This window comes from Oncorhynchus gorbuscha, linkage group LG14 (genome assembly GCF_021184085.1).
Source record: "Oncorhynchus gorbuscha isolate QuinsamMale2020 ecotype Even-year linkage group LG14, OgorEven_v1.0, whole genome shotgun sequence".
Lineage (NCBI taxonomy): Eukaryota > Metazoa > Chordata > Actinopteri > Salmoniformes > Salmonidae > Oncorhynchus > Oncorhynchus gorbuscha.
In genome coordinates, this window is record NC_060186.1 from 54093108 (window position 1) to 54116544 (window position 23437).

Consider the following 23437-nt stretch of genomic DNA (forward strand, 5'->3'; position numbering starts at 1 on the left):
TCTGTGTGTAAACAACACTACCTGCCTAGGGACATTCATAATGTCAATTTCCACAATAACTTAAGGTGTTGAAGCGCGAGGTTTACCGTCTCCGTGGCTACCACGCTGGAACAATGTGAAGAGAACCCATACACATGTGCAGATACAATGTGTGAGAGCAAAGTCTTCCGTCTCGCTCATCTCAATATCTTCGGTGCTGCACATATGGGAACGTCATTTCGCGGAGTCTACATTTAATATAGACCACATGGTCAATTCAATAAGTCAGATTTTCTATATGAATAGACTTGCTGGAGTTCCAAAATGCAGCATTTTGACATTCACTCTGCATCCTCTGTGACTTTATGATCTTGACCCCAACATTTATCCAAGTTTTCACCATTACTGTAAAGCCCTAGTTATTTTGCTGCTTTAACAAAGTCATTTCCAAAGATGATTAATATTTAATGTTATTACTGATTGATTTTAAAGTTGAAAAAAACTGTCCCTCATTCCAAGGTCAACCTTGTTACATGAACTGAACTCTCGTTTTAATATGGTGAAACTATTCCTTTTGAAATATTTGTTTTTCAAAAGAAACGTTAAACATCTAATAGTCAAATCACAGTATGAAAGCAGGTGAGCTGGTTCTACTCTTTTTGGACATTTTCTGGTGTTTTGTGGTAGAAACCTGAGCGGTTTGAACATAACACAGTAATCCTGTTACCCATAGATAAGAAAGGCTAGAAATGTTTTAACGATCAACATTTTGTTGTGACGCTTGCATTCAATTGCCCATCCCTGTTGCACGAAATAAGCTTCCATTTCCCCTGTCACAAGGGGATTTATGGATGATTTAAGAGGAACTAGTCAAACCTGTTATGGTCACCTTTAATTGGCACTTAATAGGCAGTTACTATAGTATATATTTTTTGACCTCTTGAGATGGGAACATGTTTTTTATGACTGAATGTTAAAATGAGGTGAAATAAAGCAACAAAAATAATCTCAACAAGTTACACTACTCCAAAGGCACCTAATTGGTGAAACGACCCACATATAACTAATTCCTTATAAGAGAATAGTGTGAAAAGTAAGTATAAACTATAGCCAATAGACCCCAGAAACCTACTATTTATACCCAGTTAACTTGAACTAATTGGAAGGTAGCAAAAAATGGCATTATAAAATAAAATATGCCCTTTCCAGCTGGGTCAATTTCTCCTGTCTTCACTCCAAACACCTTAACCACCAATCTGAGTTCACTGCAATATATCAATTACAGATCAGTGTATCATTAAGGTCAAGATAATATCGCTCAATAATAAGCAGAGGTCTCCTGGGTAATGGTTCTGCCATCTATCATCATCAAGTAGCTTGCTAAATGTATTTTCTCTTTTTCTGGGATTCACACTTTCCTCAGACATAGGCCAGTAAAAGAGGACTGCCTCCCTGTCATGGATACATCAAAGCAACACATTCCTCTCCAAAGCAAATCAATTACAGTGTAAACAGCCTTCACAAAACCAGCACAGTTCCATTCACTTAACTTCAAGGCTATCTGGGCCATCTAGGCCTTGCGGCTGTGCTCTGCATTCATGTATTTATTTTGTTTGTTATGGTCAGCCCAGATGGGCACAATGAAGTGTTTTCTCCCTCTGATTTACTTGTTTATCCCAGACAAGACATCACATGGATCTCCTGGCACACGTCCCGTACAGCATGTGGAGCACATTATCCTCATCCTGCCACTTTAGTCTGCCACTGGAGGCCTGTGTCTGTGTGTGTGCTCCAGCTGCAACCCAGCAATACAACACTGTGATGGCTGTAATCAGTGACGCATCTCAGACATAAGGTCAGAGTCAGACGTAGACAGGCCAAGGAGGATTTAATGAGATGACAAATTCTCACAGACGATTTCCGAGGTATATTGTAATTAATATCTCAGACCACCCAGCAGCAGCACACTCACCACTAATGACATTTATTGGTCCTAACACTTATGGTAAGCAAATCCTGGTGCATTGTTTTAAAGCAAACTCTTCCCTTAACGTACAGATGTAAGATCTTAAATGGATCATCCTGTTGTTGCAAGAAATTTCCTGAACAGTAGGAAATGCCAACTTGTAATGTATTTTAGGTTTAAAATGCTTTTAAAGTTTGTAATTTCCCCTAAATATTTCAGACTTTATTTGCCCTAACTGAAAATGTGTCAACACCCACAAAAATGGCCATTAATTATAATCCACACAATCATTTGCATTTCCTGTTGCTGCAGGATTATTTTCCTGCTGTGAGAAACTGGTCATATGAAGATCCTACACCTGTATACACATCCCCTCATATATAAACCACGCCAGAAGCCTTCTCTTTGAAGAACGTCCAACAGCGGTCAGAGTCATAGTCTCTGAGGTTGACAACGGGACACAGAAGTACCTTTGTTAGTGAGAATGTCAACCGTTATTCAGGGAGGAAGCGGATCGGTTTGTTGCAAGAGCGCCGTGTGACAAAGAACTTGAGGAAGAGAGGCCCTCTAGCGAACTTACAAGTTAATTTAGAGATGGGAGTGTCACGGACCTACATATGCCACTTAAATGTGTCGAAACAGAATTTCCCAATTACCTAAAAAGCTTTCTTAAAACTTGAATTATTAACTTCAGTCCCTATTTCATTGAACAATAAACCAAATGTTTTGGGTAAAATTAGATTTCTATCTATCTACCCATTCAATGTGAAAGAGAAGATACATTGATTAGTGACAGACTAAATAATGAATGAGTTTGTTCCTTAATAAAAATGAGTTACTCACAGCTTTCTGCTGGGTGTTAAGGAGGGCAGGTGACAGTCCCTCGGCTCTCTCCGGGTCGCTGGAGATGTCGTCCTCTGATTCCTCCCAGGAGGAGGAGAAGCCTGTGGAAGAGGCTGAGGAGGAGGACAGCTTCCTCAGGGCTCGGGATGATCTGGGGCTGTGCTGGGGCTCGCTGCTCAGATCACAGCCTTCTCCCTGGGCCTCCATCCCGTGGTCTGTTACTATGACGGCTGGGATGGTGGTCCCCACCTCTGGGCAGCTCCCCTCTCTGTCAGCCCATGCCGAGGCTGCTTGCAGCTGGGTTTCCATTGGCTCCGTTCCTGCCTTTGTCAGGCAGGTCTGGGCCCTCTCCACAGGGTGCTCACTGTCACTGCCTGCCAAGAAGCTGCCAATCCTCAGTGAACTTGGGGAGTGACTGCTTGCTGAACTGTCAGCTTGGGACCAGGTTCCTGCTGATTTCTTCACAAGCAGACTTCCCTGTTCTGTATTTGGGTCAGCCGTGCTATTTTCTATTCTGCCATTCCCAGTTACTCCCTGCTCCGAGCGGAGACACAATTTCCCATTCTGGAGTTCCTTGGGAATGCTTGGAGAGCAGTCTCTCTGTGGGGAGTTGAGTGTGGGCACCTGTGTGGGCTGACTGGCCTGGGAGGCAGGGCCGGTTCTGCGCGGGGCCCTAGGACTGCGCTGGATCTCAGCGTTCTGAACCTGGGTACGCAGGCCAGAGATCTGGGCCTCGAACAGACCCACCTTCTTGTTGACCTCCACATTCAGGAGCTCCCGGTGGATCTGCAGGAGCTGCACTGTGCGCTTCACCTCCCCGTTTGGGGCCTCATCATCTCCGTTGCTGCTGAGTCGGCGGACACGGTTGCCCACAATCACCCCCAGGGTATCAGGGTGGCGGCAAGGGGAGCGGGCCCTGGGGCTGCTGGGGCCTGGAGAGGGGGGAAAGACGAAGGAGCCCCCAGGGGAGCCAGGACTCAGGCTGCCAGGGCTGTAGGGGCCCCCTGTCACCAGGAGTTTGCAGTAGGTGGAGCGGTCTGGCACAGGGAGCACAGGCCTCCCAGTCCGAGGGCTGCTCTCACTCTTCAGATTGTTGCTATTCATCATAATCAGACTGCTCAGGGCATAAGCAGCCATAGTATCAGACTCGTACTGTCAGTATGTTCTCCCATCTAGCTCTAGTCCTGGTTGGTGCTCTGGCATCTACACACCACCATAGCATTTGATGGGGTATGTGAAAAGAGAGGTGGGATTTCCTGCTGAATCTTCTATGGAGGAGAGTTGTTGGAGAGGAAAAACAAAACATAGTCAGTGAAAGCTTCAATAAAGGCTGAAATTATATGACGTGCATTTTAATGAGAATAAAGCTTATTTCCCACACTGTGGAGTGTGGACTAATGAGTGTGTAGCGTTCATTTTGTTCTACAAATATGACCCAGCAAATCCCTCACAAAGGTAGCATTCCTTCCCAAGGCAAGGCGGATTACTTGCCTATACAAGAAACAAATCAATGTTGCATGAAATACTAATGTGTTTGCTTTTTCTCTAGCTAAGAAAATACCCAGAGTTTAACTTTTGTTACTTAAAATGTACTGTAGGTAATGAGACACAAGAATAGATTTACTTGTTGCCATTAGTCTTAGAGAGAGATTCACTGTAGCTCTCTACCGTAAACTATATGTTCCTGAAATGGAATGATACGGCTATTTGGCCTTGCTCTTTTATGACGTGCTTGTCTACTCAGTTTTCTTTTTAATCTAGGGCAGCCCCCACATTTTGTCTGCGAATGAGGTCCAGCAGCGTTTGAGGAAATACAGTTTTAAGTCTTCTGCTGGACAAAATACAAAGTGTATTCCAAATACCTAAAACATATGCTTCTGAAGGAGAACTTCTGCACGGCCATGTATGTCTATGCTTCAGTGAGACAGAAATGTGATTAATAGCGTAATACTTTGACTGCATTCCTGAATCTTTATATCACATAACGTTGGTTTAGTTAACCTGTGACACAAAACAGTCAAAACAAATAATCCCATAACAAGGCTTGTAGGCTATTTTGAGAGTGAGTAAGCATATCCTGACTGAGCTCAAATGTAGGGATCTAGAAACAAGTATCCCACTGGGCATAGATGTCAATTCAACGTCTATTCCACGTTGGTTCAACGTAATTACATAGAAATGACGTGGAAACAACATTGATTCAACCAGTGTTTGTCTAGTGGGATACTGTTACTGTAGGTTAACTGCAGTGACTAGAGTCTCTGGAAAATATGTGAATCATAATAAACATAAAAGACAGAAGGAAAGATGAAGTATAAGCTACATTTATATGAAATACTGCAAGATTAGTGTTTCAGGGGGCAGGGAGAGAAGAACACATCAAGTATTCCCTTTTAAGGGAAAAGAGCTGATGCAAGACATTTAAGAAGTATTGTTTAAAGGGCACCCTGGATCAGAACCCAGAAAATCATCATCCCTGCTGAATGTATGTTACACAAACAAGACATTCAAAATGATTCCCTGTATACTTTACCAGACAGAGTTGGGCATTGGATTTTCCTATGAATGGTTCTAAATGAGTTTTAGTTGCTTTGAAAATGGCACACTTGTCTATATTCTGCACAAGCCCACAGTAGATCTATATTGTTACACTGGCACACCATGGAACAACAATTCATTACCTTACAGAAAATACTACTGTTCACCTCAAACTGAAATGTTGGTTAACATGTGGCATAATGCTTGAATTACAGCTGCAGTGTGGCTCCCCACACAAGCCTCCCCAGTCCCCACCATCTGGAGGCAGAGAGGAGGAGGAGAGCCAGGCAGGAGATGTCAGCCAGGTAGCCTAGTGGTTGGAGTGTTGGGCCAGTAACCGAAAGGTTGCTGGATTGACTCCCCAAGCTGACAAGGTCAAAACCTGTTGTTCTGCCCCTGAACATGGCAGTTAACCCACTGTTCCCCGGCAGGCCGTCATTGTAAATAAGAATTTGTTTTTAACTTACTTGCCTAGAGAAATAAAGGTTACATTTATTTAACAGGCATTCACAGGGACACCCCTGTGCCTGGCCAGGTGCCTGGGGACAGGTCAAATTCTGACCAACTACTTTCCGCCTTTCTCTCCCAGTCAGACCCACACCTCTCAGAGGCAAAGTAGCACTTCCAGCCTCTATAGAGGGAGTAGAACCTGTGATGGTTCCCATGAACTCTCCATCACCTCCCTGGGACTTAGTCAGCATTGACTAACTCAAATTATTGTCTCTCTTTGTATGACCGGGCAACAAAAAATAATACATATGCAAACATCGCAAATAAAAGAAAAAAAACATGAGGATTTGCCAAAGATAAATCGAGTCCGTACAATAAATGGACTGCGGTGGCTGTATTTCATTTGGGACTTGATTGAACTAATATTCAACGATTTACAAGTTTGTTTTGTTTAATTTATATATATTGTTTAACTTTGACAATAATTGGTTCATATGACATAAAGCAGATTCTCTCCAGTACAATAACTACATATCTCTGTCAAACACGTGGTAATCTATAGCTGCATGTGAGCTTTACTGCAAGCTCAACTTGCCATTGTTATAAAATGCTTACTGGGTTTGGATCATAACCATCATGACATTCTTTAGAAAATCCACATCAATAGTTTAGCTCATCTAATAACAAGAAGAAACCAAGAGAAAAAGTGCAGTAGTTTATAAGCCTCAACTATCATTAGTAATATTTTCTCTGACCTTCTTTGATACAATAGCAATAATAATAAATATATGTATTATTGTTATTATTGATATTATTATGATCATTATCATCAGCAGTATCTGGGCTATATCCTTACAGTTGTTGTAACAGAGTTCCAAAATTGTTGATACATTGTAACAACAAAAACGGTTTGCTTTTTCCCTTGTTGTCAATAGCTAAATACAACAGTACCTCATATCACTTGTTAATTTTTCACATTTCTATCTTGGTGAGCAGCGTGGTTGTAAATAAAGGCTAAAAAGCTGTTATATAAAGAACGTTTTATCTAAATAGCTTTTACCAACGCCATTCAATTCATTCCGACAATTTGATTGGAAAGTTTAAAAAAGACTCCAAACAGACTCATTGGAGATGAGTGTCTTACCTTGTACTAACAGACACCTCGTCCTAATAGAAACCGCTCTATGAGTTCTGAAATATCGAACGGGTGGCTGTCCGACCAACCCGCAAAGCCGATGAGAATGTGTTCAGCACAGAGTGCTATCCAGCGCGTCTCAGAACATTCAATACCTGTTGAGCGAACTTCACACAACACGCAATCTTCTTATTTCCGGACAGGCAAAAAAGAAAGGCCAGTTCTCCCAGAAATTAACTTTTTCTCCCGCTGCGTGTCCAAAATACTTGCTCTTATGACCCTTTGAGTTCTTCAACACCTCGCTTCGGCGTAGTAGGCTACTAGGCTGTTGTTTGCTTAGTGTAGGCTACTACAAAAAGCAGGAAGGAAGTAGACACAGACAGTCATTACTACGCAACAAACAGCTTTTCTCCCAATTGCCTAGCAGGGAAGAAAAAAGCTTGATACGCACACAGCCCTAGGTTGAGACGTAACCGACGTTGTTTTGGGTTGTGTTTTTGGCTGGGCTAGTGCATCTGGATTGGGTCATCACATAATAAAACTTAATTGGAGTGAAATTTATTCAATAAACCCAGGATCATAATAATGAACGATAATGTAAAACAATATAACATTTTAGTAATATTAGTGATCTGGTATTATAGTCACATCACATTCTGCATGTTTGTTCTACATTGTATAGCCACAAACCGTGCAAAAGGTGAAATGCTACCTGTCACTACAACGACATTTTATAACTTTATGGAGAATTGATCACTGTTCAATCAAACAGTGTTTTATTTACTTTATTCTAGATTTTAAAGCAAACGTTTTATTGAAAAAATATTATATAATATTATAGGACTACCTACAGTAAATATTTGCCTTTTTTTAAACTTGAGAATATCACTTCCTGCCCCTGCTCTTAGCATATCTTTAGCATATTGCTATTTACATGGCTCTAGGGGAAAGTGTTAATTTCCCTAATGGCCCTTATCAACCAAATCAGACCATACATTAATAATTATACATTGCTGTCTTGTAGGCAAGTTGTAAAACATTTTTCTCACAATTGTTATTTGAATAATTTATAATTAATTTATAATTTATGTTAGTCAATGTGATATCAATAACCATTTGAACCTTTTTGGAAGCCTCTGTATGACCCTTCAAACAGCATTGTGCAGAATGAGTGTGAAACAGATCTCTGTGAAATTCACATACTAACTTATCTATTTCGTAAATTCAATCAGTCATTTGCTGTAAAGCAGTCATTACTCACCCATTAAAAGTCTAGCTCATGATTGTGTAGCTCAGAGGACAAACCAATGACCAATGACCATTTAGTAGAAGGGAGGGAAGTGTGTCAGCTGGCATACTAAACTGGATGGAAAATGCTAGTGGCCTTTCTGATTTGAATGAGCCTGGTTCCCTGATAGTTGGTATGAAAATTAACTTTCCAGTCCCTTGAGATTTCAGACCAGGTTAGGTCATTGTGGCCCTCAAATTAAAATGATTGCCTCATGTTTGACCATTTTAGTGTTATCAGCATTTAACCATGTCTGTTAATGCACAATGTCCAGCGTGCAGCCCCACACAACTCAGACACTTTTATGAAGTTAATAAAGGGGGAAGATTTACACAAGCTTTAGACACATAGTCACAGATCTACCGTGGTGTTTACTTCAGTGAAACAGTTTAATAATAGTAGTCTCTGTTGCTAAGACAGAAAGATTGTATTAAAACACAGCATATAAACACTGGATCATTTGGGGGGAGGGGGGGGTGAATGTTTGCATATGTGTGTGCGTGTGTGTGTGTGTGTGTGTGTGTGTGTGTGTGTGTGTGTGTGTGTGTGTGTGTGTGTGTGTGTGTGTGTGTGTGTGTGTGTGTGTGTGTGTGTGTGTGTGTGTGTGTGTGTGTGTGTGTGTGTGTGTGTGTGTGTGTGTGTGTGTGTGTGTGTGGTTTTACTATCCTTGAGTCAAAAAGTCCTCACAAGGATAGTAGAACAAGAAAACATTTGGACAAGTGAGGACATTTCAACAGTTCCCACAAGGAAAAAGGATATTTTAGGCTTAGGGGTTAGGTTTAAGGTTAGGGTCACAATTAGGTTTAGGTTTAGGGTTAGGGGTAAGGAAAATAAGATTTGAATGGGAATCAATTGATTGGTCCACCACAAGGATAGTAAAACAAAAGGAGGGGGTGAATGTTTGCATATGTACCTGTTGGTGTGTGTGTGTGTGTGTGTGTGTGTGTGTGTGTGTGTGTGTGTGTGTGTGTGTGTGTGTGTGTGTGTGTGTGTGTGTGTGTGTGTGTGTGTGTGTGTGTGTGTGTGTGTGTGTGTGTGTGTGTGTGTGTGTGCGTGTGTGTGTAACCTCAGTGTTCCCTACAACTGAGTCTGTGTCATGTTTACCTTACAAGTAGTCAGAAATTAACTGTATAATGGGTGTGTCTGTCATACACGGACATCAACATCATGAATACTTTCTAGACCCCATAAGGAGGGAAATCCTGAGGTGAACTTTGAGATACTAGCCCTGTGTGTCAATAAAGACCAATCACATGGAAAAACTATGGCTGCGAGGCACTACCCAGATCTGTTGTTTACTGAGGTAGTAAGAAAAATCTATATCCATCCCTGACCTATGCAGATGTTGGTGGTTATACATTTGTCAAATGTCAAGTAAAGTGCAATGTACATGGTCTCTCATTTAAGTCTACTTTTATCAATATATGTCATGGAGGGTGACTTTATCCTGTGAATGATCTAAAAAGAAATTAGATGCCAGGAGAGGGACTGTGAATTCATTTCTCAACTACCTGACTGATATAATTTCCTATGATCAATATGGTTATCAATCAACATGTTGGTTATTAATATGGTTATCAATCAACTGTTATGGCTACTGCATAAAAAAAGATACAGATGATGCAACACTATAAATATACTACATACAAATATGAACTGAATGAGAAGTGAGGTCAAACAAATGAAAAAGTGTAATCCACTTTCATAAATTATTCAAGTCCTTTCTCGCTAGCCTATATTTTCCACAGGTGATGTAATTTGCCAGTCACGTACGCCATCGCGTGACTGATATTGGTACAGCAAATGTGTAAACGTTTTTATAAGAGGAAAACCTTTGAAAAAAAATACTATTAAGTGGCAGTAAAAATTCACATAAAACACGTCTTTTTAAAATTATTTTTAAAAATCACTAACCAACCGGGTATATAATTTTATGCTCTACTACGATATTTCTGTAATATAACTAATAAGAGTAACTGATCATATTTGACTTGTTACTCTCTATTAGCCACATTTAGTTTGTGAACTGGGACTTTTTGACACATGATAGAGCAGGTCTAGCTATTGTTTTAAATATCACACTATTTACGTCGTGGATTATCATGTATACAATGTAGTACATTTTTACAATGTATCTTATTTATAAGGGTCGTCACTAGTTACCACAGCCACAATCTCATAATCCCTGTTCTTTCTGTTCTTAAACATTTATTTTAAATCTAACTTTAACCACACTGCTAACCTTATGCCCAACCCTGGTCTCTTTTTTTCATACATTTTCAAGATATCGCCCATTTCGAGGTTCTGGCTGTGCGAGCTAGTGGAAACCACAGCTAAAACCGCCCTTATAACAGGAATCTGACTTTTCATTGGAGAGTACAACCTTTTCTTTGACAATTGACCAATGAGAGATCAGGATTCAGCCACCACCTCTCCAAAACAGACCGCCTCGATCAGGACACGACCAATAGAAGATGTTCAGAGGCGGGGTAAAATGCCTTTGACAATCACGGTTCTGAGTTGGTAAACAGCGTTGACCTCATGGTGGAAGACGACACACTGTTAGGGGACGAGGCTGCATAGCATTGAAAATAAATCCAGACATTCGTAATTACTGGCGGTAAGTGGGTTTTTTCTTTTATGACAAGTATGGTGCTTGGAATAATGGAATTAATACATATTGCTTCTTCCTAGTTTGACAATTTGGGCAGTGCATTGGTGAAAAAACGATGCGTCTCATCTGCCTTAGCGTGACCTAGCTAAACTATGGCTAACGTTAAAGTTATCAGAGTAACTAGCTGGATAGCTATCCGAATGTCAGTGAATACAGCATGTCTGAAAAGTGTAGTTTACTGACATTGTACCGAGATTGAATGCAAATCTGATGAAATCCAAATTTTTTAACTCATGATGCAGTATAAATCTTACAAAAAATTGAAGCAATTACAACCTGTAACTACAGGCATCAAACTTTCACGTGGATGCATGATCTGCTATCTGGCGTGACATTTAGCCAACGATAGGTAATTCATAAATGCTAATTTCCGCGTATATTTAAATCAGCTTGTAGAAGTGAATGACGTCTGTATTTTGAGAAAGTAAATGGGCAAAGTGAACATGAAGAAGAATCGTTTCCACTGTGTTGGTAGTTCTACCTGAAGGACAGCTCTCAACGGTCAGGAAGGGCTAGAAGAGGCGCTTGCTGGCCCGTAAACACAATTCTGTACCAGCGACAGCTGTGACACATGCACACCACATGCCTGGTTATTTTCAAAGTGGAGGGTACCTACAAGTGTGTCTGCTAATGGGCTGCTTTACCTTATTATTTGTATTATTACAGTTTGTCCTTTACTGTGTTACTGAAATGAAGTAGATAGGCTGCTATGCAATTACTCTGTACAGTGTGAGGCTCTGTTTATGGCCTGCAGTTAGCTTTTCAGCTGAAAGTTGTTCAAGTCCTATACTTGACAGTTTTGTGGCTGCATGACTTTAATGATAAGACATTGAATCGTACAGTAACGTTACAGGCTGTAAATTGCGTACTGCAAACAGTTTGCTTGATTGGGTTGTTAACTTCTGCATTATTTTAATGGTTTGTAAACTTTTCTGGCAAGTATTTTTATCAACTGTTGCTTTTATCAATGTGACAAATAGAGCAAGCAGTGACCTAGTGCAATCATATCCAGTCATAGCTGCAGAGGAAATGTCTCACGTTGATTTTGGTGAAGAGGCCATTGTTGATGTGCAGAGCTAGGCACTACGTGGGTTCCTAGATTGGCAGGAACAATAGGAAAATTGTGGTGAGTTACAGTGCATTCGGAAAAAAATCAGACCCGTTGGCTTTTTCCACATTTTGTTACATTACAGCTTTGTTCTAAAATGGATTAAATTATTTTCATCATTTCACACAAATACCCCATAATGACAAAGTTAAATGTATAATAAACAGATACCTTATTTACATAAGTATTCTGACCCTTTGAGACTGGAAATTGAGCTCAGGTGCATCCTGTTTCCATTGAACATCCTTGAGATGTTTCTACAACTTGATTGGAGTCTACCTGAAGGTCCCCCAGTTGTCAGTTCATGTCAGAGCAAAAACCAAGCCATGAGGTCGAAGGAATTGTCTGTAGAGTTCAGAGACAGGATTGTGTCGAGGCACAGATCTGGGGAAGGGTATGAAAAAATGTAATTAGTGGACTCCATCATTCTTAAATGGAATAAGTTTGGAGCCACCAAGACCCTTCCTAGAGGAAGCCGCTGGCTAAACTGAGCAATCGGGAGAAGGGCCTTGGTTAGGGAGGTGACCACGAACTCCTCTGTGGAGATGAGAGAACCTTCCAGAAGGACAACCATCTCTACAGCACTCCACCGTTCAGGCCTTTATGGTAGTGGCCACTCCTCAGTAAAAGGCACATGACAGCCCACTTGGAGTTTGCCAAAAGGCATCTAAATGACTCTGACCATGAGAAACAAGATTCTCTGGTCTGATGAAACCAAGATGGAACTCTTTGACCTAATTGCCAAGTGTCACATCTGGAGGAGGCCTGGCACCATTTATACAGTGAAGCATGGTGGTGGCAGGATCATGCTGTGGGGATGTTTTTTCAGTGGCAGGGACTGGGAGACGAGTCAGGATTGAGGGAAAGATGAACGGTGCAATGTACAGAGAGATTCTTGATGAAAATCTGCTCTAGAGCGCTCAGGACCTCAGACTGGGGCAAAGGTTCACCTTCCAACAGGAAAATGACCCTAAGAACACAGCCAAGACGACACAGGATTGACTTCGGGACAAGTCTCAATGTCCTTGAGTGGCCCAGCCAGAGCCCGGACTTGAACCCGATTGAACATATCTGGAGAGACCTGAAAATACCTGTGCAGTGACGCTCCCCATCGAACCTGACAGAGTTTGAGAGGATCTGCAGAAAAGAATGGGAGAAACTCCCCTAATGTAGGTGTGCCAAGCTTGTAGCATCATACCCAGGAAGACTCTAGGCTGTAATCGCTGCCAGAGATGCTTCAACAAAGTACTGAGTAAAATGTTATTCAGTAGTTATGTAAATATATTATTTTTAAATAATTAAACAGTTATCGGATAAGGCTGCAACATATTAATATGTGGAAAGGGGTCTGAATAATTTCCAAATGCACTGTAATTTTGGATATTAGTGCAGGTGAATATGAACTGCACACATGGAGAATAACTTTTTCTACTGTGAAAAAATATTTTCAGTTAGATTAGCTCTTCTATTTTATAATAAACTGTACCTTGGTAATATTCTAATGTTTTGCAAGAGATTGGAGCAATTATACACCAGCGTAGACTGAATATATTTGGTATCCGGTTGTTCTGGCAATTCTCACATAGGAACTTCATTTGGTGGAAGGATATTTGACATACATACTTTTTACATTTGTGTCACAAACCATTTTTGAGAAAATTATGATGGAAGTGGACATGTTTAGACCTATAAGCCTTCATGCCTCCTGTAAAACCCTATGATCTGTACATGATACAGACATCTTGGTGTCATTATACTCTTATTGTGTGCTCCCAAAAAATTGAGTATGTCAAGTTGTATTTCAGAATCTATTCACATTCATTTATTCAACATGATATATTAATATCTCAAAATGAACCTTTTTTTATTTGGCCTCTTTAGACGTTTGGATATCTAAAAAATATATATATAGTTTAGTTCCCTGTAATATGGATATCTTCCATACAGGATGTATAGCTATAAAGGGGAGTTGAGTAAACTCTGCTGCCTTGAAACGTGACATAGCTAGACGACATTAGCTACGTTTTATCAGAGTAGCTGGACAGCTTATCCGAATGTCAGTGAACACAAAGGGTCTGAAAATATACTCTTCAAACTAGGACCCATTTTATACATAGAAATTGACATTATGGGTCATTAACCAATCACAGCCCTCCTTTTTGGATTGCGCATTCAGCAAATCAGCAGAGGCGGTTTGCTTTGAATCCGTTTTCCCATTCACTGTATTGTGGGTGCTCATAAAATTTATCAGAACTTCAGAAATAGCAGCAAGCCCACTGGAAATTGTAGGTACTTGTAGAGTATATTGTTACTAGGGATGCATGGTATATTGGTGAACGTATCTGAATCGGCGGATATTAGATAAAAATGCCAACATCGGTATCGGTAAATGTGCAAAACCAATGTCAAAGCTGATGTGCATACCTATATAACACATACCGTTTTGGTATACACTGTTTTTGAAAGAAAAGCAAAAACATTGTCCATTTTAAAATGACATCAAATTGATCAGAAAAACAGTGTAGACATTGTTAATGTTGTAAATAACTATCGTAGCTGGAAACGGAAGATTTAATGGAAGATCTACATAGGCGTACAGAGGCCCATTATCAGCAACCATCACCTGTGTTCCAATTTTACGTTGTTAGCTAATCCAAGAGTATACTTTTAAAAGTCTAATTGATCATTAGAAAACCCTTTTGCAATTATTTTAGCACAGCTGAAGACTGTTGTCCTGATTAAAGAAGCAATAAAACTGGCCTTCAGACTAGATGAGTATCTGGAGCAACAGCATTTGTGGGTTCGGTTACAGGCTCTAAATGGCCAGAAACGAAGCACTTTCTTCTGAAACTCATCAGTCTATTCTTGTTCTGAGAAATGAAGGCTATTCCATGCGAGAAATTGCCACGAAACTGAAGATCTCTTACAACGCTCTGTACTACTCCCTTCACAGAACAGTAAAAACTGTCTCTAATCAGAATAGAAAGAGGAGTGGGAGGCCCCGGCGCACAACTGAGCAAGCAGACAAGTACATTAGTGTCTAGTTTGAGAAACAGATGCCTCCCCAGGTCCTCAACTGGCAGCTTCATTAATTAGTACCTGCAAAACACCAGTCTCCATGTCAACTGTGAAGAGGCAACTCCGGGATGCTGGCCAACTAGGCAGAGTTCCTCTGTCCACTGTGTTTTTCCAATCTTAATCTTTTATTTTTATTGGCCAGTCAGATGGCTTTTTCTTTGCAACTCTGCCAAGAAGGTAGAGGTCGACCGATTATGATTTTTCAACACCGATACCGATTTAGCACTGTCAAAGCTGTATAATGAAGTCTGCCAACACAGGCCAGAAACGATGGGTTTTCAATACCGCGTTGGTAATAAAGCATTTGTTCGACCCCAACTTCTGGGGTAGTTAGCTTTAGCTTGGTACCTAGCTAGCACCAATGAAAACAATGACCAATATAAACTGCAGTCATTTTCATTATTCTTAGCAGTGATTTAGGAATCCTTATGAGTAAGTATTAGCTAGGTTACCACTTGTTGTTCGCCTATTGAAACTTCAGTTCATGAAAATCAATAACTAGCCAGCTACTTAACCCTGTTGGCCAAAGCTAACGTTATAAGCAGCCAGCTAGCTTCATCTGGCTAGAGAGGCTCGACCGGACTGAGTAATGTGTTGTGAAGCTAGGCACAATAGTGGAATTTGCGGTTTGCCTTCAAAGTAAAAGTATGCAGTGATGCAAAATAATACCAATAGTAGAATTATGCCATATTTTTATTTTGAAGGCTAAGTCCATTGTTATGGCTAATCCGTATTGTTGCTTGCTTTACATAGATGGGTCCGACCACCATGAATCAAATAAGAACGGTCTTATAAATTAGGGTTATTTTCGATGATGACACATAGCTACTTAGCTAGCTAACTGAAACAGATTGTCGTTTTGCTATGTTTTTGGGGGAAGAACATTGTTTGCATCCATGAGCTAGCTAGCTTTCTGTAATGACTGGCATTGTAGGTGCACGAGACAACTTTACCAGCATCATACGTATCGATGAATCGTGACATATGAAATACGAGTGATTGTGTAATAACTACGTAAACATTTTATGAACGTGTTAAATTATGTGACGTGCAGTCATATTCAGGTCCTGATTGGTCAACAAGCTTAATTGACACGTCAAATAGTATATTCTTTTAACACGTAAAGACCCATGGCATTCCATAGAAATCCTGGTTGAGAATGAAACGACTGAACAAATGAACAACAAAACAGCACAGCAAGTAAGTGAAAGAAATAGGCTTTGAATATGTTTGAATGGTAATGGGGACATGTAAATGCCAAGAAAATAACTTTTTGTGTGTGTGTGTAACCTTTATTTAACTAGGTAAGTCAGTTTAGAACAAATTCTTATTTACAATGATGGCCAAACCCGGACGACGCTGGGCCAATTGTCCGCCGCCCTATGGGAGTCCCAATCACGGCTGGATGTGATAGTCTGGATTCGAACCAGGGAAAGTAGTGACTCTCACTGAGATGCGGTGCCTTAGACCGCTGCGTCCTTGTGTATGTTACCTATTTAACTGAACTAGAATACTTCAAAGGCCACTAAAATTTGAAATATCGGTTATCAGTGTCAATTTTGGGGGGGGCAAGGAAAATATCGGATATCGGCCAAAAATGTAATATCATTGCATCACTAATTGTTACGTCTTAAAATGAACAAGTAATTTTTAATATTCATATTAATGTTGAATCAATTCCCGTGAGATTGTATTTCAGAATCTAAATATACTGTTAAGAGTACACTATGAAGTATGACACCAAGATATTGTGTGTATCATTCACGGATCATAGTGATTTACAGGAGGTGCATATAGGTCTAAAAAATGGGCACTTTAAGATTTTTAAGAAAACTATTTGAGATACAAACTTGAAGCATTTCAAACATCCTTCCTCTCAATGAAGTTTCTGTGAGAATTACCATAACCAATCTGAGATCCGACACACATTTTTCATCTACGCTGGCATGGTATCGCCCATTGACCCAAACAAATCCTTCTCTGAATACCAAAGTGCATGTGGATCAGGCTCTGTCTGACCTACAGACTGCTTTCATTGTCTTACAAAAAACAGTAATTGACCTTAAATGAACATTGAATGGCTAAAGATTTAGGCATCTTTACCTTGGATAGTGCCCAAATTGATTGTGTCCCTGCTTACAAATACCTGGGCATTTGGATAGACAATACATTTTCTATTTAAAAAAACACGAGTCTCTCGCTTAATAGAAAGCAGATCATTCAGTTGACAGTCCACAGCCGGTAGGAACATGGCAACATCTACACGAATGCAGCTGCCACTGCATTAAAGCCGTTGGCTGCATTTTACCACAGCACACTTCGTTTTATTACGGGCGACAGGTTTTGCACTCTCCCTGAATTCTCTATCAGAAAATAGTCAGGCACTCTCTGATGTTGCGTATGTCAAATCATTGCATTCTGTTGAGTACTGTTTACAAAGCCCTTCTATAAAACCTTCTACATTGTACTACTGAACATTGATACTAACCTATAGAAGTACGAGAGCCATCACTGTGACAGAGTATGGTAACTCTTGAAATTCCTTCAGTCATTACAGATTTTGGCAAAACAGCTTGTAGTTTCTTCTATGACTGACCCCAATTAGCCAACTGGTCGTTTGTTTGGTCGTTAGGCTGTTGGTCGACCAAGATTGTTTTAGTCGAGCAGTAATTGATAGATCGATTTTGCGCCCATCTCAGTGAACTAATCCATTGACTAAAAGCCAATGTATGCTTGATCTGAAAATGTGGTCCGAGGCTCCATATGGAGGGTGTGAAGCAATTGTGGGGCACGCAGAGGCCAAATCGAAGTCGGATTGACCATGGGCCCAGATGACAATTCGCTAATCTCTCCAGAATGGGCGCTCTCCTGCCAATTTGTGCACAGTCAGTGTTTCATAACTTCATTGTGTGAATTGTTTGCGTTTCAAATTAAATGTATTTATATAGCCCTTCGTACATCAGCTGATATCTCAAAGTGCTGTACAGAAACCCAGCCTAAAACCCCAAACAGCAAGCAATGCAGGTGTAGAAGCACGGTGGCTAGGAAAAACTCCCTAGAACGGATTGTTTGATTGTTAGTGTATATTAATTCCCCTTTACATATCACTTGTAGTAGATTTACTGTTAATTCTTCATCTTTAATGTTTGTTACTTTGGTTACAGTAATTTCCTATGATCTCTTCACTATTATTCTACAATGAAGAAAATAGTTTAAAAAAATAAAGAACCTGGGAATGAGTAGGTGTGTCAACTTTTGAATGGTAATGTATGTGAATTAGATATTTCTGTACTTCATTTTATATAACTTTGCAAAAATGACTTCACATGTTTTCACTTTATTATGGGCTATTGTGTGTAGATGGGGTGGGGGGGGATTTTGAATTCGGACTGTAACACAACAATGTGGAATAAGTCAAGGGCTATGAATGCTTTCTGAAGGCACTATGTGTGGTGTGAATACAGGGGTAGTCTGGCTGGCTAGTATGCAGTTGTTACTTTGTTGCCAAATAATTGAGACGACGTTACGGTGACCTTGTTTCAAGCGAGGACGTCCTTTAAGTTAGTGTTTTCTCTAATATATGAAGAACCATTTGATCCATGGCTCTGTGACACAATTTACTGATTTCTATGCGCCCTGGTTTGTAAAGAGAAGATCAGACCCATAAATGGTGTCTGGGAAGAAGGCTATGCGCAAGATATCGTTGCAGCCTGCTTGGTTCTACTTCAGAACACAGGCTAATTCTAAAGCCCTCTTGAGTCCCAGGATGGCCAAGCTGTCACCAAGCACAAACAATCCATCCTTTTGACTAGCTTAACTCCTCTGTTCATTTGAAATCCTATGTGATTCTGCCCTTACTCAGCGTCCACTGTCCCCTCATCACCAGCCAGGGAAAGTGAATCACAGGACTGGACTGAGTGTCCCAGTTCAGTCTAGAATTTTAGACCCATTCCATTGATCAATATGACTGAAATCCTAGAATTATGTCCTGGTATTACCTGGTAGAGGTATTTTGATTGGGTTTGGTTAACTTCTTAGGGCTGCAATCCCGTTAATAGGATGATATGACGACAGCCAGTGAAAGTGCAGGGTGCCAAATTCAAAACAAGAGATCTCATTTAAAATCCCTCAAACATACAAGTATCTAATACCGTTTTAAAGGTAATCTTGTTATTAATCCTACCACAGTGTCTGATTTCAAAAAGGCTTTACAGCGAAAGCACCACAAACTATTGTTAGATGACTACCAACTCACCAAGAATAATTCTGCCATTTTCCCAGCCAAAGAGAGGAGTCACAAAAAGCACAAATAGAGAGAAAATTCATCACTAACCTCTGATCTTCATCAGATGAGCATCATATGACTGAATGTTACACAATACATGTATGTTTTGTTTGATAAAGTTCATATTTCTATAAAAAAATATTGAGTTTACATTGGCTCGTTACATTCACTAGACCCAAAAACGTCCAGTGATATTGCAGTGAGCCACATCATTTTACAGAAATACTCATAAATGATGATAATACAAGTTTTATATACATGTATATCTACAATTCCCTCTCTTTAATGCTACCGCTGTCAGATTTCAAAAAAACTTTACGGAAAAAGCAAACCATGCAATAATCTGAGACGCTCAGAAAATAAATAAAATTATCCGCCATTTTGGAGTCAACAGAAACCAGAAAACACATTATAAATATTCCCTTACCTTTGATCTTCATCAGAATGCTCCCAGTAATCGTAGTTCCACAATAAATGATTGCTTTGTTCGATAATGTCCATTTATTTATGTCCAAGTAGCTACTTTTGTTAGGGCGTTAGGTACACACCCAAACGCTCACGCAGGTCCAGCATAACTTCGGGCAAAAACATCAAAAAGTTATATTTCCCGTGACCAGGAAATGGCTCTCTGCAAGTAACCTGACTCATTCAGCTCTTATTCAGCCCCATAACACAGAAGCCTCATTCAAGTTTCTAAAGACGGTTGACATCTAGTGGAAGCCCTAGGAAGTGCAACTTCATCCATATCCCACTGTGAATTCAATAGGGCCTGGGTTGAAAATTGACCAACCTCAGATTTCTCACTTCCTGTTTGGATTTTTTCAAGTTTTTGCCTGCCATATGAGTTCTGTTATACTCACAGACATCATTCAAACACTTTTAAAAACTTCAGTGTTTTCTATCCAATACTAATAATTATATGCATATATTAGCAACTGGGACTGAGGAACAGGCCGTTTACTCTGGGTACCTTTCATCCAAGCTACTCAATATGTCATTTTAAAACGATGAGATTTGAAATGGCCAGATAATCTAGTTGTAAAGCCACATTTCAGTGGCCTTTCTTGGTCACTTACTGATGCAAGGAACTTGTGAGTATGGCACAGGATTATAGCAAAAATTAACTGACCAGCAGTGGATACTATCAAAGTCCTGCATTGAAAGCCAGGCAAGGATACTTTCCGTGCCATGCCTTCCCGTTTTCCTTTCAGAGAATGTTTAGTAGAGACATGCTCATGTTTGTTGTAACGTAACACCTTTTGATTCCCGGTGTAGCCCGTGTGTTGGCGGCTGTTACTTAAAGGTTTGTCTCAGATTGAAAACGTGTTTAACCTTTACGAGCTTGTCATGGCCACGGTGATCCTTGATAACAGCTGTGTTTTTCTGCCTGCTCGGCCAGGTACTCTCTAGTTGTTGACTGACTGCAGTGCTGAGTTGATAGCTGGCCACTAGCCTGCGAGAATTAAACCTCAGCCAATGGCCTATAGTGTTGTGACTTTCAAATTCTCCAATAGGCTGTTGGTGACTGTAGACAATTCTTATTTCACCAGTATGATTCATGTCCTTTCCCTTTGTCACACTTATGTTCACTATTGAAATGACATGCATTCTTTTGAAGGTTTCTTAGATTATACACAGTTACAGCACGACTAGGCCTACTTTCAGTACATCTATCCTCCGGCTATGTTGTATGTCAACTTTGGTATGTAATTCCGAACCCTCAAAAATATGATTTCTTTCCACATCTGTGTTCTAGGTGTGAGGGAGACCCAACATGGCAGGCGACATGATGTTGGTGATGCGTGGCTTGGCTAAGCTGAGCCAGGCGGTAATAGACACTCAGGCCAGCACACTGCGTATTGGAGGAGCCCAGGCCATGGCCCAGAGCATGCAGATGACTGCAGAGCAGAGCCTGGGAGTAGCCATGCAGAAGATGCAGGTGGGTAAAGCGAGAGATGAACGGGGCTCTTCTATGGGGGTAGTGGCAAAGATTGTATTTTTCATTGTCAGACAACACCACCACCAATTGCCAGATGTAAAATGGGTGTCGGAGCTTCGATGTCAAATAGCTTCCTCGCCTTTCTTTTTGCCTAATCTAATTTTGTGTGAGCTCAACAAAAGATTGATTCATAGAGCTTTGTGTTCTTATCATGGCTGAGTTACAGTATGTACAGCTGGCTCCTATTTGTTTTCACAGCGTAGGAATAGTCCAATAGTAGACAACAAAGCTGCCACTAAGAGTGGCCTGCTGTGGATGTAAATACAGTTTGACTTGAGGCGGATCAATAAGGTGGCCCTCGGTTAGGGCCAAGAGTTTTTTTTATTTTTTGACAGCATGACCTGACATGGAAAATATCTCGGACCATGAGTTTTTCCTGGTTCGGACGGTCAAGTGAAACCCCAGCTCCTCATTGACCTTCCACATCTGTATATCTGTTCCAGGAGTTTGGTGGGCAGCAGCAAAGCATGTCTGATGACTTCCCAGCAGACATAGACAGTAAGTATGACTTCTCCAAAGCAGAGGGGAGCAGCATGGACAGTGGGGAACACATAGAGCCAGGGTTCAGAGAAGAGGGACAAGGCGTCTCCTCAGAGGGGATGGGGACCACAGACAGCACGACCTGTGGGACATACAACGTCCAGACCTCAGTCAAATCCAAGCTGTTTGAGGGATACAAGGACCCCAGCAGCCAGTTCTCAGGACAGATCCGTTCCTACCTATCCTATAGCTCCTACCGCTCCTATCACCAGGACGGCTCGGGGGTTGGGGGCCTCACGGCCGAGGACATAGAGAAGGCCAGAGAAGCCAAGAGGAATGAGAAACCACACAAGCAAATGGTACGTCTACACATATTCTCTCACTGGTACCTGTGGCTCAGAGATGTGCTGTGGGTGTATCTTGTCTACCATTATACTGTTCTCTCTCTGTTGTAGCTCAGTGAGAGGGCACGAGAGAGAAAGGTACCCGTGTCCCGGTTAGGGAGACTGGCTAATTTTGGAGGTAAGGCTGTACATTATTTTGGTTTCTAATATGTTGTTTTATTATTGCTTTGTCTATGACGTTGAAGTGCACAAAAGGCTACCATTACAAATGTATTATATTGTTTATGTTCGTGTCGGGAAAGTACTGAAAGTGTGATTGGATCAGTAAGATCCCTCCTTTATTACATTGCGATAAGTATCAAGAACTTGATCCTTTTTAACTTGGGAATATTGATGTGGTGTCCTCAACATCAGGCTCGAACACACAGCGCTCTATTCTACTGTTTCTGGCTTGAGCTCACCTTTTTAATCCCCCATTTCATCCACATTACATTAAATGGGAAGTCGTATGCCACTGATCCACACAAGGCAAACCTACTCTTCTGCCAAAACTTTCAGCGACAACTATTGCTGTAACCAGTGTCAATATCTCGAAATAGAGCCTGTGTTTCGGCCTGTGTTATTTATTTATTACCCTATTATGGCCCCTTCTCAAGCCACCCGTGTACCAAAGTGTCCCACCCACATGCCCCCATGTTACCTGTCAGTGTCTGCCTAACACAAGCCTAGTGTCTGTTTATCCTCAACTTGATATATCTACTGCCTGTAAATTGCAGGCCAGTGGGTGAAAGGTGGCCCGTGTGTCTTCATCCCGTGAGTGAGATCTCCTCTCCCCTTGACGGCCACATGGTCAGATTGAGTCCTGGAGGTTAATCTGCACTTTGACCAGTAGTAGGCCTGCAGAGCAGACTACAGATTTAGCTACTTTGGAGTTCTTAACTAGGAAAGCCAGTCAACTGCTGCAGTCTCAGAGAAACACAGGCTGAGTTTACGGAGGCAGCGTCTTGGTAAAAGAGACAGTCTGATATCTGGTCCTGCTGTTCTCTGGGACCTGGACTGATGGACGGCCTGGCCCGGCCCTGCCCCAGCATGGGCCACCTGTTGCTGTCAGCATGCTGTATATTTTTTCACTGTTTTGAAAGGTTATCAGATCCGCGCAGCGAGCTGATACACAAGTGAGATCAAAGCCACTAAGGAGAACCTGTTTACCTTGGGTTTATACATGTCCCTGACACCATCTTTATATATTACAGGGCCAGCTCCGGCATTC

The 23437-nt window shown here is 41.0% G+C and overlaps 2 protein-coding genes across 6 annotated transcripts in view; one reads left to right on the top strand and one right to left on the bottom strand.

Annotated features, from left to right (window-relative positions):
• The window catches only part of itpkb (inositol-trisphosphate 3-kinase B), a 46908-nt gene extending 39566 nt beyond the window's left edge, over positions 1–7342 (bottom strand). The window contains exons 1-2 of one of the 3 annotated variants that reach the window (XM_046298460.1): positions 7067–7342; positions 2789–4056 (exon numbers count right to left, since the gene is read on the bottom strand). In XM_046298460.1, the coding sequence (XP_046154416.1) occupies positions 2789–3925 (1137 nt within the window). In that variant the 5' untranslated portion in view covers positions 3926–4056; positions 7067–7342. Of the gene's footprint in view, positions 1–2788; positions 4057–6920 lie in introns of all 3 variants that reach the window. The other 2 variants (XM_046298459.1, XM_046298458.1) reach the window with 2 other exon arrangements.
• Positions 7343–10683: 3341 nt separating this feature from the next.
• Positions 10684–23437, top strand: part of LOC123995116 (atypical kinase COQ8A, mitochondrial-like) — a 37860-nt gene continuing 25106 nt past the window's right edge. For all 3 annotated transcript variants that reach the window (XM_046298461.1, XM_046298462.1, XM_046298463.1), the window contains exons 1-4: positions 10684–10819; positions 21101–21283; positions 21787–22182; positions 22279–22345. In XM_046298461.1, coding sequence (XP_046154417.1) covers positions 21119–21283; positions 21787–22182; positions 22279–22345 — 628 coding nt within the window. In that variant the 5' untranslated portion in view covers positions 10684–10819; positions 21101–21118. The remainder of the gene's footprint in view (positions 10820–21100; positions 21284–21786; positions 22183–22278; positions 22346–23437) is intronic.